A 14,256-nucleotide genomic window follows, 5' to 3' on the forward strand; every position below is an offset into this window, starting at 1 on the left:
CAATGAAATGATCTGGTTTGTGATGAGTTTGGGCAAAATTAATTGTCTTACTGGAGAAATACTGAAAATATTAAGACATGGTCACACTGGATAGCCTACTAAAGGCACGTTCATAGTGGATAGCCTACTAAAGGCAATTACATATATTGTGACTTGAAATTACACTGAGTATGTTGGTCTTTATTTCATTTTTGCTACTATAAATGATTTATTTATTCTGATGGCCATAGTTATATTGATAGCGAGGATCTGAGGCCCATTTTGTAAAGTGATCTTAGTGTTAAAATCACCTACTAGTGTATAATGTAGTTTACTTAGAAAGTGATTTTAGCTCCAAAATCAATTGTAAAACAGGGCCCGGGCACCTAATTTACAAAGAACAATGTAGCTAGCTGAATATGGTACTTTGATGACAAATTAAGTGTATATTTTCAAGTACTATTTTTTTGTTTTAAAACTGGAAAACTCATTCTATTCAATTTTACCATATCATATAGCCTATTATGTGTTTATTGTGCACTGGCATAGCTGGGGGTCGGGGCACAATCATACCTCCCCTACTACCATTTATATTTTTGTGTCGCCCCATAACAGGACTCAGTGTGATTTCCCCAACCCAGACAAATATAAAATCCTGGCTATGCCAATGTTCAGTGGGATTAGTTTTTTTTTACATATCTGGAATAAATTATGAATAAATTATTTGTGGGTTGTTAGTGTTGGTGTTTTTTGTCTGTTAACACACAATAGCACACAAATGATGTCATTGTGTGCACTGGTTACAAGGATGAGAATTACAACAAACTCTTTCAGTAGTAATCAAAATTCACAGGTCATTGCCAGTTAAAGTGTGACTGCATTTTGTCAACTCGCAAAAATTATAAATCTTTTAAACTGTTTCTGGCAAGATCACCACAGATGTTAGAATACACCCACCCCCAATTCTTACTGAGTTTTGGTGTTAGAATTATGCCCCGAATTCTTACTGAATTTTGTTATGTTTTGTTTGAAACATATTTTACTGCATATAATATATAAAAGGATTGCACACAAGTTATCCAACATGCAAGGCCCTCTCCTAATTAAAAATATAACATTATAGGCAGCTATTATTACCGTTATGTTACTATTGTTAGAATTAAACCCCCCCCCCCCCCTCATAATTACTGCGAGCGAGACAGAATCTAGTGAAAGTAACCTTAGTGTCGAACATCAAAATGACATACAACAACATGTCTGAAGAGAATTATTCTTTTATTTCACATGATACAACACATTTGTATCAACTCTTATTAACATAACATAACTTCACAGAGTTGGCATTCCTTTATAATGTTCAGAATGTCTCTGAAAACAAGATCTGTTTGTAATCCTTCTGGATTTACCTTGCACTATGTTATTATTAACTGTACTATAGAATATGTTGACTTGTGGTTTGGGAGTTGGGAGTTAGTGGGTTATGAATTGTATAGTGTATGTTAACTGGACTGTTGGTGGTGTATATTAATTGAATTGTATGCTAACTGGATTGTTGGGGTGGTATGGTCTGTACAGTGTATTCTAACTGGACTGTTGGGGTGGTGTGGTAATCATGGTCTGTACAGTGTATGCTAACTGGACTGTTGGGGTGGTATCATGGTCTGTTGGGGTGGAGTGGTATCATGGTCTGTACAGTGTACTAACTGGACTGTTGGGGAGGTATCATAGTCAGTACAGTGTATGATAACTGGACTTGTGGTGGTATCATGGTCTGTACAGTATGCTAATTGAACTGATGGGTGGTATGGTCTGTACAGTATATGCTAACTGGACTGTTTGGGTGGTATCACGGTCTGTACAGTGTATGCTAACTGGACTTGTGGTAGTATCATGGTCTGTACAATGTACTGTTGGGGAGGTATCATGGTCTGTACAGTGTATGCTGACTGGACTGTTGGGTGGTATCATGGTCTGTGCAGTGTATGCCAACTGGACTGTTGGGGTGGTATCATGGTCTGTACAGTGTATGCTAACTGGACTGTTGGGGGGGGGGGGGTATCATGGTCTGTACAGTGTATGCCAACTGGACTGTTGGGGTGGTATCATGGTATGTACAGTGTACTAACTGGACTGTTGGGGAGGTATCATGGACTGTACAGTGTATGCTAACTGGACTTGTGGAGGTATCATGGACTGTACAGTGTATGCTAACTGGACTTGTGGTATTATGGTATGTACAGTGTATGCTAACTGGACTGTTGTGGGGGTATCATGGTCTGTACAGTGTATGCTAACTGGACTTGTGGTGGTATCATGGTCTGTACAGTGTATGCTAACTGGACTTGTGGAGGTATCATGGTCTGTACAGTGTATGCTAACTGGACTGTTGTGGTATTATGGTCTGTACAGTGTATGCTAACTGGACTGTTGTGGAGGTATCATGATCTGTACAGTGTATGGTAACTGGACTGTTGTGGAAAAGAAATAAAGAAGTGTTTTATTTAACGATGCACTCGACACATTTTATTTACGGTTATATGGCGTCAGACATATGGTTAACAACCACACAGATTTTTGAGAGGAAACCTGCTGTCGCCACTACATGGGCTACTCTTCCGATTAGCAGCAAGGGATCTTTTATTTGCGCTTCCCACAGACAGGATAGTACAAACCATGGCCTTTGTTGAACCAGTTATGGATCAATGGTCAGTACAAGTGGTTTACACTACCCATTGAGCCTAGCGGAGCACTCACTCAGGGTTTGGAGTCGGTATCTGGATTACAAATCCCATGCCTCGACTGGGATCCAAACCCAGTACCTACCAGCCTGTAGACTGATGGCCTACCATGACACCACTGGACTGTTGTGGAGGTATCATGGTATGTACAGTGTATGCTAACTGGACTTGTGGAGGTATCATGGTCTGTACAGTATGCTAACTGGACTTGTGGAGGTATCATGGTCTGTACAGTGTATGCTAACTGGACTTGTGGAGGTATCATGGTCTGTACAGTGTATGCTAACTGGACTGTTGTGGTATTATGGTCTATACAGTGTATGCTAACTGGACTGTTGTGGAGGTATCATGGGCGTCAGTGGGTCGTGGTCCATGGTTTGGTGCAGCATCAGACCAAGAACTCCCATACGGTTCGACATGGACATGCGGATATTCCGTTCCTGTTCAAACAACTCGTCAATTCTCAGCCACTGAAAAATAGGAGAGCAATATATGACTGTCTTGTCTTATATATTTCACAATACAACTGTCTTGTCTAAGAGTATATATTTCACTATACAACTGTCTGTCTTAGAGTATACACTTCACTATACACCTGTCTTGTCTTAGAGTATACATTTCACTATACAACTGTCTTGTCTTGTACATTTCACTATACAACTGTCTTGTCTTAGGTGTATAGTGAAATGTATACTCTGTCTTGGCTTAGAGTATACATTTCACTATACAACTGTCTTGTCTTGTCTTATACATTTCACTATACAACTGTCTTGTCTTATACATTTCACTATACAACTGTCTTGTCTTATACATTTCACTATACAACTGTCTTGCCTTAGAGTATACATTTCACTATACAACTGTCTTGTCTTATACATTTCACTATACACCTGTCTTGCCTTATACATTTCACTATACAACTGTCTTGCCTTAGAGTATACATTTCACTATACAACTGTCTTGTCTTGTACATTTCACTATACAACTGTCTTGTCTTAGAGTATACATTTCACTATACACCTGTCTTGGCTTAGAGTATACATTTCACTATACAACTGTCTTGTCTTGTCTTATACATTTCACTATACAACTGTCTTGTCTTATACATTTCACTATACAACTGTCTTGTCTTATACATTTCACTATACAACTGTCTTGTCTTATACATTTCACTATACAACTGTCTTGCCTTAGAGTATACATTTCACTATACAACTGTCTTGTCTTATACATTTCACTATACACCTGTCTTGCCTTATACATTTCACTATACAACTGTCTTGCCTTAGAGTATACATTTCACTATACAACTGTCTTGTCTTAGAGTATACATTTCACTATACAACTGTCTTGCCTTAGAGTATACATTTCACTATACAACTGTCTTGTCTTATACATTTCACTATACAACTGTCTTGTCTTATACATTTCACTATACAACTGTCTTGCCTTAGAGTATACATTTCACTATACAACTGTCTTGTTTTATACATTTCACTATACAACTGTCTTGTCTTATACATTTCACTATACAACTGTCTTGTCTTAGAGTATACATTTCACTATACACCTGTCTTGGCTTAGAGTATACATTTCACTATACAACTATCTTGTCTTGTCTTATACATTTCACTATACAACTGTCTTGTCTTATACATTTCACTATACAACTGTCTTGTCTTATACATTTCACTATACAACTGTCTTGTCTTATACATTTCACTATACACCTGTCTTGTCTTACACATTTCACTATACAACTGTCTTGCCTTAGAGTATACATTTCACTATACAACTGTCTTGTCTTAGAGTATACATTTCACTATACACCTGTCTTGCCTTAGAGTATACATTTCACTATACAACTGTCTTGTCTTAGAGTATACATTTCACTATACAACTGTCTTGCCTTAGAGTATACATTTCACTATACAACTGTCTTGTCTTATACATTTCACTATACACCTGTCTTGCCTTATACATTTCACTATACAACTGTCTTGCCTTAGAGTATACATTTCACTATACAACTGTCTTGTCTTAGAGTACACATTTCACTATACAACTGTCTTGTCTTATACATTTCACTATACAACTGTCTTGTCTTATACATTTCACTATACAACTGTCTTGTCTTATACATTTCACTATACAACTGTCTTGCCTTGGAGTATACATTTCACTATACAACTGTCTTGCCTTAGAGTATACATTTCACTATACAACTGTCTTGCCTTAGAGTATACATTTCACTATACAACTGTCTTGTCTTAGAGTATACATTTCACTATACACCTGTCTTGTCTTATACATTTCACTATACAACTGTCTTGTCTTATACATTTCACTATACAACTGTCTTGCCTTGGAGTATACATTTCACTATACAACTGTCTTGCCTTAGAGTATACATTTCACTATACAACTGTCTTGTCTTGTCTTATACATTTCACTATACAACTGTCTTGTCTTATACATTTCACTATACAACTGTCTTGTCTTATACATTTCACTATACACTTGTCTTGTCTTAGAGTATACATTTCACTATACAACTGTCTTGTCTTGTACATTTCACTATACAACTGTCTTGTCTTAGAGTATACATTTCACTATACACCTGTCTTGCCTTAGAGTATACATTTCACTATACAACTGTCTTGTCTTGTCTTATACATTTCACTATACAACTGTCTTGTCTTATACATTTCACTATACAACTGTCTTGTCTTAGAGTATACATTTCACTATACAACTGTCTTGTCTTATACATTTCACTATACAACTGTCTTGTCTTATATATTTCACTATACAACTGTCTCGTCTTATACATTTCACTATACAACTGTCTTGTCTTATATATTTCACAATACAACTGTCTTGTCTTATACATTTCACTATACACCTGTCTTGTCTTACACATTTCACTATACACCTGTCTTGTCTTACACATTTCACTATACACCTGTCTTGTCTTATACATTTCACTATACAACTGTCTTGTCTTAGAGTATACATTTCACTATACAACTGTCTTGTCTTAGAGTATACATTTCACTATACAACTGTCTTGCCTTAGAGTATACATTTCACTATACAACTGCCTTGTCTTATACATTTCACTATACAACTGTCTTGTCTTATACATTTCACTATACAACTGTCTTGTCTTATACATTTCACTATACAACTGTCTTGTCTGATACATTTCACTATACAACTGTCTTGTCTTATACATTTCACTATACAACTGTCTTGTCTTATACATTTCACTATACACCTGTCTTGCCTTAGAGTATACATTTCACTATACACCTGTCTTGTCTTAGAGTATACATTTCACTATACAACTGTCTTGTCTTAAACATTTCACTATACACCTGTCTTGTCTTAGAGTATACATTTCACTATACAACTGTCTTGTCTTAGAGTATACATTTCACTATACAACTGTCTTGTCTTAGAGTACACATTTCACTATACAACTGTCTTGTCTTATACATTTCACTATACAACTGTCTTGTCTTATACATTTCACTATACAACTGTCTTGTCTTATACATTTCACTATACAACTGTCTTGCCTTGGAGTATACATTTCACTATACAACTGTCTTGCCTTAGAGTATACATTTCACTATACAACTGTCTTGCCTTAGAGTATACATTTCACTATACAACTGTCTTGTCTTAGAGTATACATTTCACTATACACCTGTCTTGTCTTATACATTTCACTATACAACTGTCTTGTCTTATACATTTCACTATACAACTGTCTTGCCTTGGAGTATACATTTCACTATACAACTGTCTTGCCTTAGAGTATACATTTCACTATACAACTGTCTTGTCTTGTCTTATACATTTCACTATACAACTGTCTTGTCTTATACATTTCACTATACAACTGTCTTGTCTTATACATTTCACTATACACTTGTCTTGTCTTAGAGTATACATTTCACTATACAACTGTCTTGTCTTATACATTTCACTATACAACTGTCTTGTCTTATATATTTCACTATACAACTGTCTTGTCTTATACATTTCACTATACAACTGTCTTGTCTTATATATTTCACTTATACATTTCACTATACACCTGTCTTGTCTTATACATTTCACTATACACCTGTCTTGTCTTACACATTTCACTATACACCTGTCTTGTCTTATACATTTCACTATACACCTGTCTTGTCTTACACATTTCACTATACACCTGTCTTGTCTTATACATTTCACTATACAACTGTCTTGTCTTAGAGTATACATTTCACTATACAACTGTCTTGTCTTAGAGTATACATTTCACTATACAACTGTCTTGCCTTAGAGTATACATTTCACTATACAACTGCCTTGTCTTATACATTTCACTATACAACTGTCTTGTCTTATACATTTCACTATACAACTGTCTTGTCTTATACATTTCACTATACAACTGTCTTGTCTGATACATTTCACTATACAACTGTCTTGTCTTATACATTTCACTATACAACTGTCTTGTCTTATACATTTCACTATACACCTGTCTTGCCTTAGAGTATACATTTCACTATACACCTGTCTTGTCTTAAACATTTCACTATACACCTGTCTTGTCTTGTCTGATACATTTCACTATACAACTGTCTTGTCTTAGAGTACACATTTCACTATACAACTGTCTTGTCTTATACATTTCACTATACAACTGTCTTGTCTTATACATTTCACTATACAACTGTCTTGTCTTATACATTTCACTATACAACTGTCTTGCCTTGGAGTATACATTTCACTATACAACTGTCTTGGAGTATACATTTCACTATACAACTGTCTTGCCTTAGAGTATACATTTCACTATACACTGTCTTGTCTATTTCACTATACACCTGTCTTGTCTTATACATTTCACTATACAACTGTCTTGTCTTAGACATATACATTTCACTATACAACTGTCTTGTCTTAGAGTATACATTTCACTATACACTACATTTCACTATACAACTGTCTTGTCTTATACATTTCACTATACAACTGTCTTGTCTTATACATTTCACTATACAACTGTCTTGTCTTATACATTTCACTATACAACTGTCTTGCCTTGGAGTATACATTTCACTATACAACTGTCTTGCCTTAGAGTATACATTTCACTATACAACTGTCTTGTCTTGTCTTATACATTTCACTATACACTGTCTTGTCTTTACATTTCACTATACAACTGTCTTGTCTTATACATTTCACTATACAACTGTCTTGTCTTAGAGTATACATTTCACTATACAACTGTCTTGTCTTATACTTAGAGTATACATTTCACTATACAACTATACAACTGTCTTGTCTTATACATTTCACTATACAATACAACTGTCTTGTCTTATACATTTCACTATACACCTGTCTTGTCTTATACATTTCACTATACACCTGTCTTGTCTTAGAGTATACACTGTCTTGTCTTAGAGTATACATTTCACTATACAACTGTCTTGTCTTAGAGTATACATTTCACTATACAACTGTCTTGTCTAGAGTATACATTTTACTATACAACTGTCTTGTCTTATACATTTCACTATACAACTGTCTTGTCTGATACATTTCACTATACAACTGTATACATTTCACTATACAACTGTCTTGTCTTATACATTTCACTATACACTTGTCTTGTCTTAGAGTATACATTTCACTATACAACTGTCTTGTCTTATACATTTCACTATACAACTGTCTTGTCTTATATATTTCACTATACAACTGTCTTGTCTTATACATTTCACTATACAACTGTCTTGTCTTATATATTTCACAATACAACTGTCTTGTCTTATACATTTCACTATACACCTGTCTTGTCTTATACATTTCACTATACACCTGTCTTGTCTTACACATTTCACTATACACCTGTCTTGTCTTATACATTTCACTATACAACTGTCTTGTCTTAGAGTATACATTTCACTATACAACTGTCTTGTCTTAGAGTATACATTTCACTATACAACTGTCTTGCCTTAGAGTATACATTTCACTATACAACTGCCTTGTCTTATACATTTCACTATACAACTGTCTTGTCTTATACATTTCACTATACAACTGTCTTGTCTTATACATTTCACTATACAACTGTCTTGTCTGATACATTTCACTATACAACTGTCTTGTCTTATACATTTCACTATACAACTGTCTTGTCTTATACATTTCACTATACACCTGTCTTGCCTTAGAGTATACATTTCACTATACACCTGTCTTGTCTTAGAGTATACATTTCACTATACAACTGTCTTGTCTTAAACATTTCACTATACACCTGTCTTGTCTTAGAGTATACATTTCACTATACAACTGTCTTGTCTTAGAGTATACATTTCACTATACAACTGTCTTGTCTTAGAGTATACATTTCACTAAACTAATGGTTTATGAGTATACATATTACTATACAATTTTCTTTATGCATTTTACTATACAACGGTCCAACAATATTTCCTTGCTAATGTAATTGCTTTAGTCACTCAACTATTGGCTGTAAACAAGCACAGGAAATCACAGTACACTATAAATTGAGGTCATATTAGGATTGTTAATGTCTTGACTTATGCTATGAATTTAGCACGATTCTGTGATCCTGTGAATCCTAGATTTTTTGTTGAAAATGAAAGATTTTAAGACAGAATTGCAAAATATCTATATTAAATTATGTTTGTGATTCTGGACAAAATTCTCAAATTCAATGCCTGCTTAACTAATTCAATTAAAATACATCTCACACTCTCTACAGTGGATCCATGTTACATTGGAATCTATCTCACTCTACCGTGGATCCATGTTACATTAAAATCTATATCACTCTACAGTGGATCCATGTTGCATTAAAATCTATCTCAATCTACCGCGGATCCATGTTACACCAAGTAACCACTTTTCCCTCATGGTTTCTCTACTATTGGTGACATGTCTAACCCTTCTGAGGTTTCCATAAGTCAAGTAATTAGAAATAGGAACCTATTTAACATGGCAATATGTTTCACTTCAAAACATTTTTTTTAAGGACAAAAACAAAAGAATAAAGGACCAAATATGTCACAACTTATTGGTTCAATATGTATACATTATGAAACTGTCAATGTAACACATTTAGTAAACATAAACACACCTGTCGTACTCTCTCCATGTCAATTTCAGCCCTCCTCAACTTTTCCCACACGTAATGTTTGGAACATTTTCGTTTGGGTGCAGCGCAGAACTCGCCCGTTTCCTCAAACACGTGGGAAACGAGCGGACAACCACAAACTTCATCTGGATTCACCTGCAACAGAACAAACATCAGTGCTAATCAGGGGCCTAATTCACTAAACAACTGCAATGGAACAAACGTCATTGCTTCAGGGGCCTAATTCACTAAACAACTGCAATGGAACAAACGTCATTGCTAATCAGGGGCCTAATTCACTAAACAACTGCAATGGAACAAACGTCAGTGCTAATCAGGGGCCTAATTCACTAAACTCCTGAAACGGAACAAACGTCGGTGCTAATTGGGGGACCTAATTCATTAAACTCCTGAAACGGAACAAACGTCAGTGCTAATCAGGGGCCTAATTCACTAAACTCCTGAAACGGAACAAACGTCAGTGCTAATTGGGGGACCTAATTCACTAAACTCCTGAAACGGAACAAATGTCAGTGCTATCAGGGGCCTAATTCACTAAACTCCTGAAACGGAACAAACGACATTGCTATCAGGGGCCTAATTCACTAAACTCCTGAAACGGAACAAACGTCAGTGCTAATTGGGGGACCTAATTCACTAAACTCCTGAAACGGAACAAACAACATTGCTATCAGGGGCCTAATTCACTAAACTCCTGAAACGGAACAAACGTCAGTGCTAATTGGGGGACCTAATTCACTAAACTCCTGAAACGGAACAAACGTCAGTGCTATCAGGGGCCTAATTCACTAAACTCCTGAAACGGAACAAACGTCAGTGCTAATCAGGGGCCTAATTCACTAAACTCCTGAAACGGAACAAACGTCAGTGCTAATTGGGGGACCTAATTCACTAAACTCCTGAAACGGAACAAACGTCAGTGCTATCAGGGGCCTAATTCACTAAACTCCTGAAACGGAACAAACGTCAGTGCTAATCAGGGGCCTAATTCACTAAACTCCTGAAACGGAACAAACGTCAGTGCTAATCAGGGGCCTAATTCACTAAACTCCTGAAACGGAACAAACGTCAGTGCTAATTGGGGGACCTAATTCACTAAACTCCTGAAACGGAACAAACAACATTGCTATCAGGGGCCTAATTCACTTAACTCCTGAAACGGAACAAACGTCAGTGCTAATTGGGAGACCTAATTCACTAAACTCCTGAAACGGAACAAACGTCAGTGCTATCAGGGGACTAATTCACTTAACTCCTGAAACGGAACAAACGTCAGTGCTAATCAGGGGCCTAATTCACTAAACTCCTGAAACGGAACAAACGTCAGTGCTATCAGGGGCCTAATTCACTTAACTCCTGAAACGGAACAAAAATCATGCAGTGTTACTCAGGGGTCTAATTCCACCTAAGGTGGGTAATCCTCTTTACTCAGAAAACACTGCTTTTCCGACAATAAGATGTGTTTTTCCAGATCGATATAGGCAATATTGGCCATTTAGTTTTTTTTTTTTTACAGATGCCAATGGTAATTCATGAAATTTAAACGTTGTTAACATTCATTAAGGTATGTATTTGCAAAAAACATCTTGCAATAAACGTTAGTGTTTAAAACAAGTCTGTCTTACCTTGGGTTCCTTGGTATGCTCTGGACACAGTGTATAAAACAGTGTCTTACCTTGGGTTCCTTGGTATGTTCTGGACACAGTGTATAAAACAGTCTGTCTTACCTTGGGTTCCTTGGTATGCTCTGGACACAGTGTATAAAACAGTGTCTTACCTTGGGTTGCTTGGTATGTTCTGGACACAGTGTATAAAACTCTGTCTTACCTTGGGTTCCTTGGTATGTTCTGGACAGTGTATAAAACAGTGTCTTACCTTGGGTTCCTTGGTATGTTCTGGACAAAGTGTATAAAACAGTGTCTTACCTTGGGTTCCTTGCTATGTTCTGGACAAAGTGTATAAAACAGTGTCTTACCTTGGGTTCCTTGGTATGTTCTGGACAAAGTGTATAAAACAGTCTGTCTTACCTTGGGTTCCTTGGTATGTTCTGGATAAAGTGTATAAAACAGTGTCTTACCTTGGGTTCCTTGGTATATTCTGGACACAGTGTATAAAACAAGTGTCTTACATTGGGTTCCTTGGTATGTTTTGGATACAGTATATAAAACAGTGTCTCGTCTTGGGTTCCTTGGTATGTTCTGGACACAGTGTATAAAACAGTGTCTTACGTTGGGTTCCTTGGTATGCTCTGGACACAGTGTATAAAACAGTGTCTTACCTTGGGTTCCTTGGTATGCTCTGGACAAAGTGTATAAAACAGTGTCTTACCTTGGGTTCCTTGGTATGTTCTGGACAAAGTGTATAAAACAGTGTCTTACCTTGGGTTCCTTGGTATGTTCTGGACAAAGTGTATAAAACAAACTGTCTTACCTTGGGTTCCTTGGTACACAGTGTATAAAACAAGTGTCTTACATTGGGTTCCTTGGTACAAAGTGTATAAAACAGTGTCTTACCTTGGGTTCCTTGGTATATTCTGGACACAGTGTATAAAACAGTGTCTTACCTTGGGTTCCTTGGTATGTTCTGGACACAGTATATAAAACAGTGTCTTACCTTGGGTTGCTTGGTATGTTCTGGACACAGTGTATAAAACTCTGTCTTACCTTGGGTTCCTTGGTATGTTCTGGACAAAGTGTATAAAACAGTCTGTCTTACCTTGGGTTCCTTGGTATGTTCTGGACACAGTGTATAAAACAGTGTCTTACCTTGGGTTCCTTGGTATGTTCTGGACAAAGTGTATAAAACAAACTGTCTTACCTTGGGTTCCTTGGTACACAGTGTATAAAACAAGTGTCTTACATTGGGTTCCTTGGTACAAAGTGTATAAAACAGTGTCTTACCTTGGGTTCCTTGGTATATTCTGGACACAGTGTATAAAACAGTGTCTTACCTTGGGTTCCTTGGTATGTTCTGGACACAGTATATAAAACAGTGTCTTACCTTGGGTTGCTTGGTATGTTCTGGACACAGTGTATAAAACTCTGTCTTACCTTGGGTTCCTTGGTATGTTCTGGACAGTGTATAAAAGAGTGTCTTACCTTGGGTTCCTTGGTATGTTCTGGACAAAGTGTATAAAACAGTCTGTCTTACCTTGGGTTCCTTGGTATGTTCTGGACACAGTGTATAAAACAAGTGTCTTACATTGGGTTCCTTGGTATGTTTTGGATACAGTATATAAAACAGTGTCTCATCTTGGGTTCCTTGGTATGTTCTGGACACAGTGTATAAAACAGTGTCTTACGTTGGGTTCCTTGGTATGCTCTGGACACAGTGTATAAAACAGTGTCTTACCTTGGGTTCCTTGGTATGCTCTGGACAGTGTATAAAACAGTGTCTTACCTTGGGTTCCTTGGTATGTTCTGGACAAAGTGTATAAAACAGTGTCTTACCTTGGGTTCCTTGGTATGTTCTGGACAAAGTGTATAAAACAAACTGTCTTACCTTGGGTTCCTTGGTACACAGTGTATAAAACAAGTGTCTTACATTGGGTTCCTTGGTACAAAGTGTATAAAACAGTGTCTTACCTTGGGTTCCTTGGTATATTCTGGACACAGTGTATAAAACAGTGTCTTACCTTGGGTTCCTTGGTATGTTCTGGACACAGTATATAAAACAGTGTCTTACCTTGGGTTCCTTGGTATGTTCTGGACAAAGTGTATAAAACAGTGTCTTACCGTGGGTTCCTTGGTATGTTCTGGACAAAGTGTATAAAACAGTGTCTTACCTTGGGTTCCTTGGTATGTTCTGGACAAAGTGTATAAAACAGTGTCTTACCTTGGGTTCCTTGGTATGTTCTGGACAAAGTGTATAAAACAGTGTCTTACCTTGGGTTCCTTGGTATATTTTGGACACAGTGTATAAAACAAGTGTCTTACATTGGGTTCCTTGGTATGTTTTGGATACAGTATATAAAACAGTGTCTCACCTTGGGTTCCTTGGTATGTTCTGGACACAGTGTATAAAACAGTGTCTTACGTTGGGTTCCTTGGTATTCTCTGGACACAGTGTATAAAACAGTGTCTTACCTTGAGAGTATAAAACAGTCTGTCTTACCATGGGTTCCTTGGTATGCTCTGGACAGTGTATAAAACAGTGTCTTACCTTGGGTTCCTTGGTATGTTCTGGACAAAATGTATAAAACAGTGTCTTACCTTGGGTTCCTTGGTATGTTCTGGACAAAGTGTATAAAACAGTCTGTCTTACCTTGGGTTCCTTGGTATGTTCTGGACAAAGTGTATAAAACAGTGTCTTACCTTGGACAAAATGTATAAAACA

General features: G+C 36.7%; 1 protein-coding gene across 1 annotated transcript in view; it reads right to left on the reverse strand.

The window, feature by feature from the left end:
- Positions 1-2,716: 2,716 nt before the first annotated feature.
- The window catches only part of LOC121368961 (CXXC-type zinc finger protein 1-like), a 61,770-nt gene continuing 50,230 nt past the window's right edge, over positions 2,717-14,256 (reverse strand). The window contains exons 12-13 of the mRNA XM_041493731.1: positions 9,904-10,056; positions 2,717-3,187 (exon numbers count right to left, since the gene is read on the reverse strand). Coding sequence (XP_041349665.1) covers positions 3,041-3,187; positions 9,904-10,056 — 300 coding nt within the window. The 3' untranslated portion in view covers positions 2,717-3,040. The remainder of the gene's footprint in view (positions 3,188-9,903; positions 10,057-14,256) is intronic.

The sequence above is a fragment of the Gigantopelta aegis genome, chromosome 3, assembly GCF_016097555.1.
Source record: "Gigantopelta aegis isolate Gae_Host chromosome 3, Gae_host_genome, whole genome shotgun sequence".
NCBI lineage: Eukaryota > Metazoa > Mollusca > Gastropoda > Neomphalida > Peltospiridae > Gigantopelta > Gigantopelta aegis.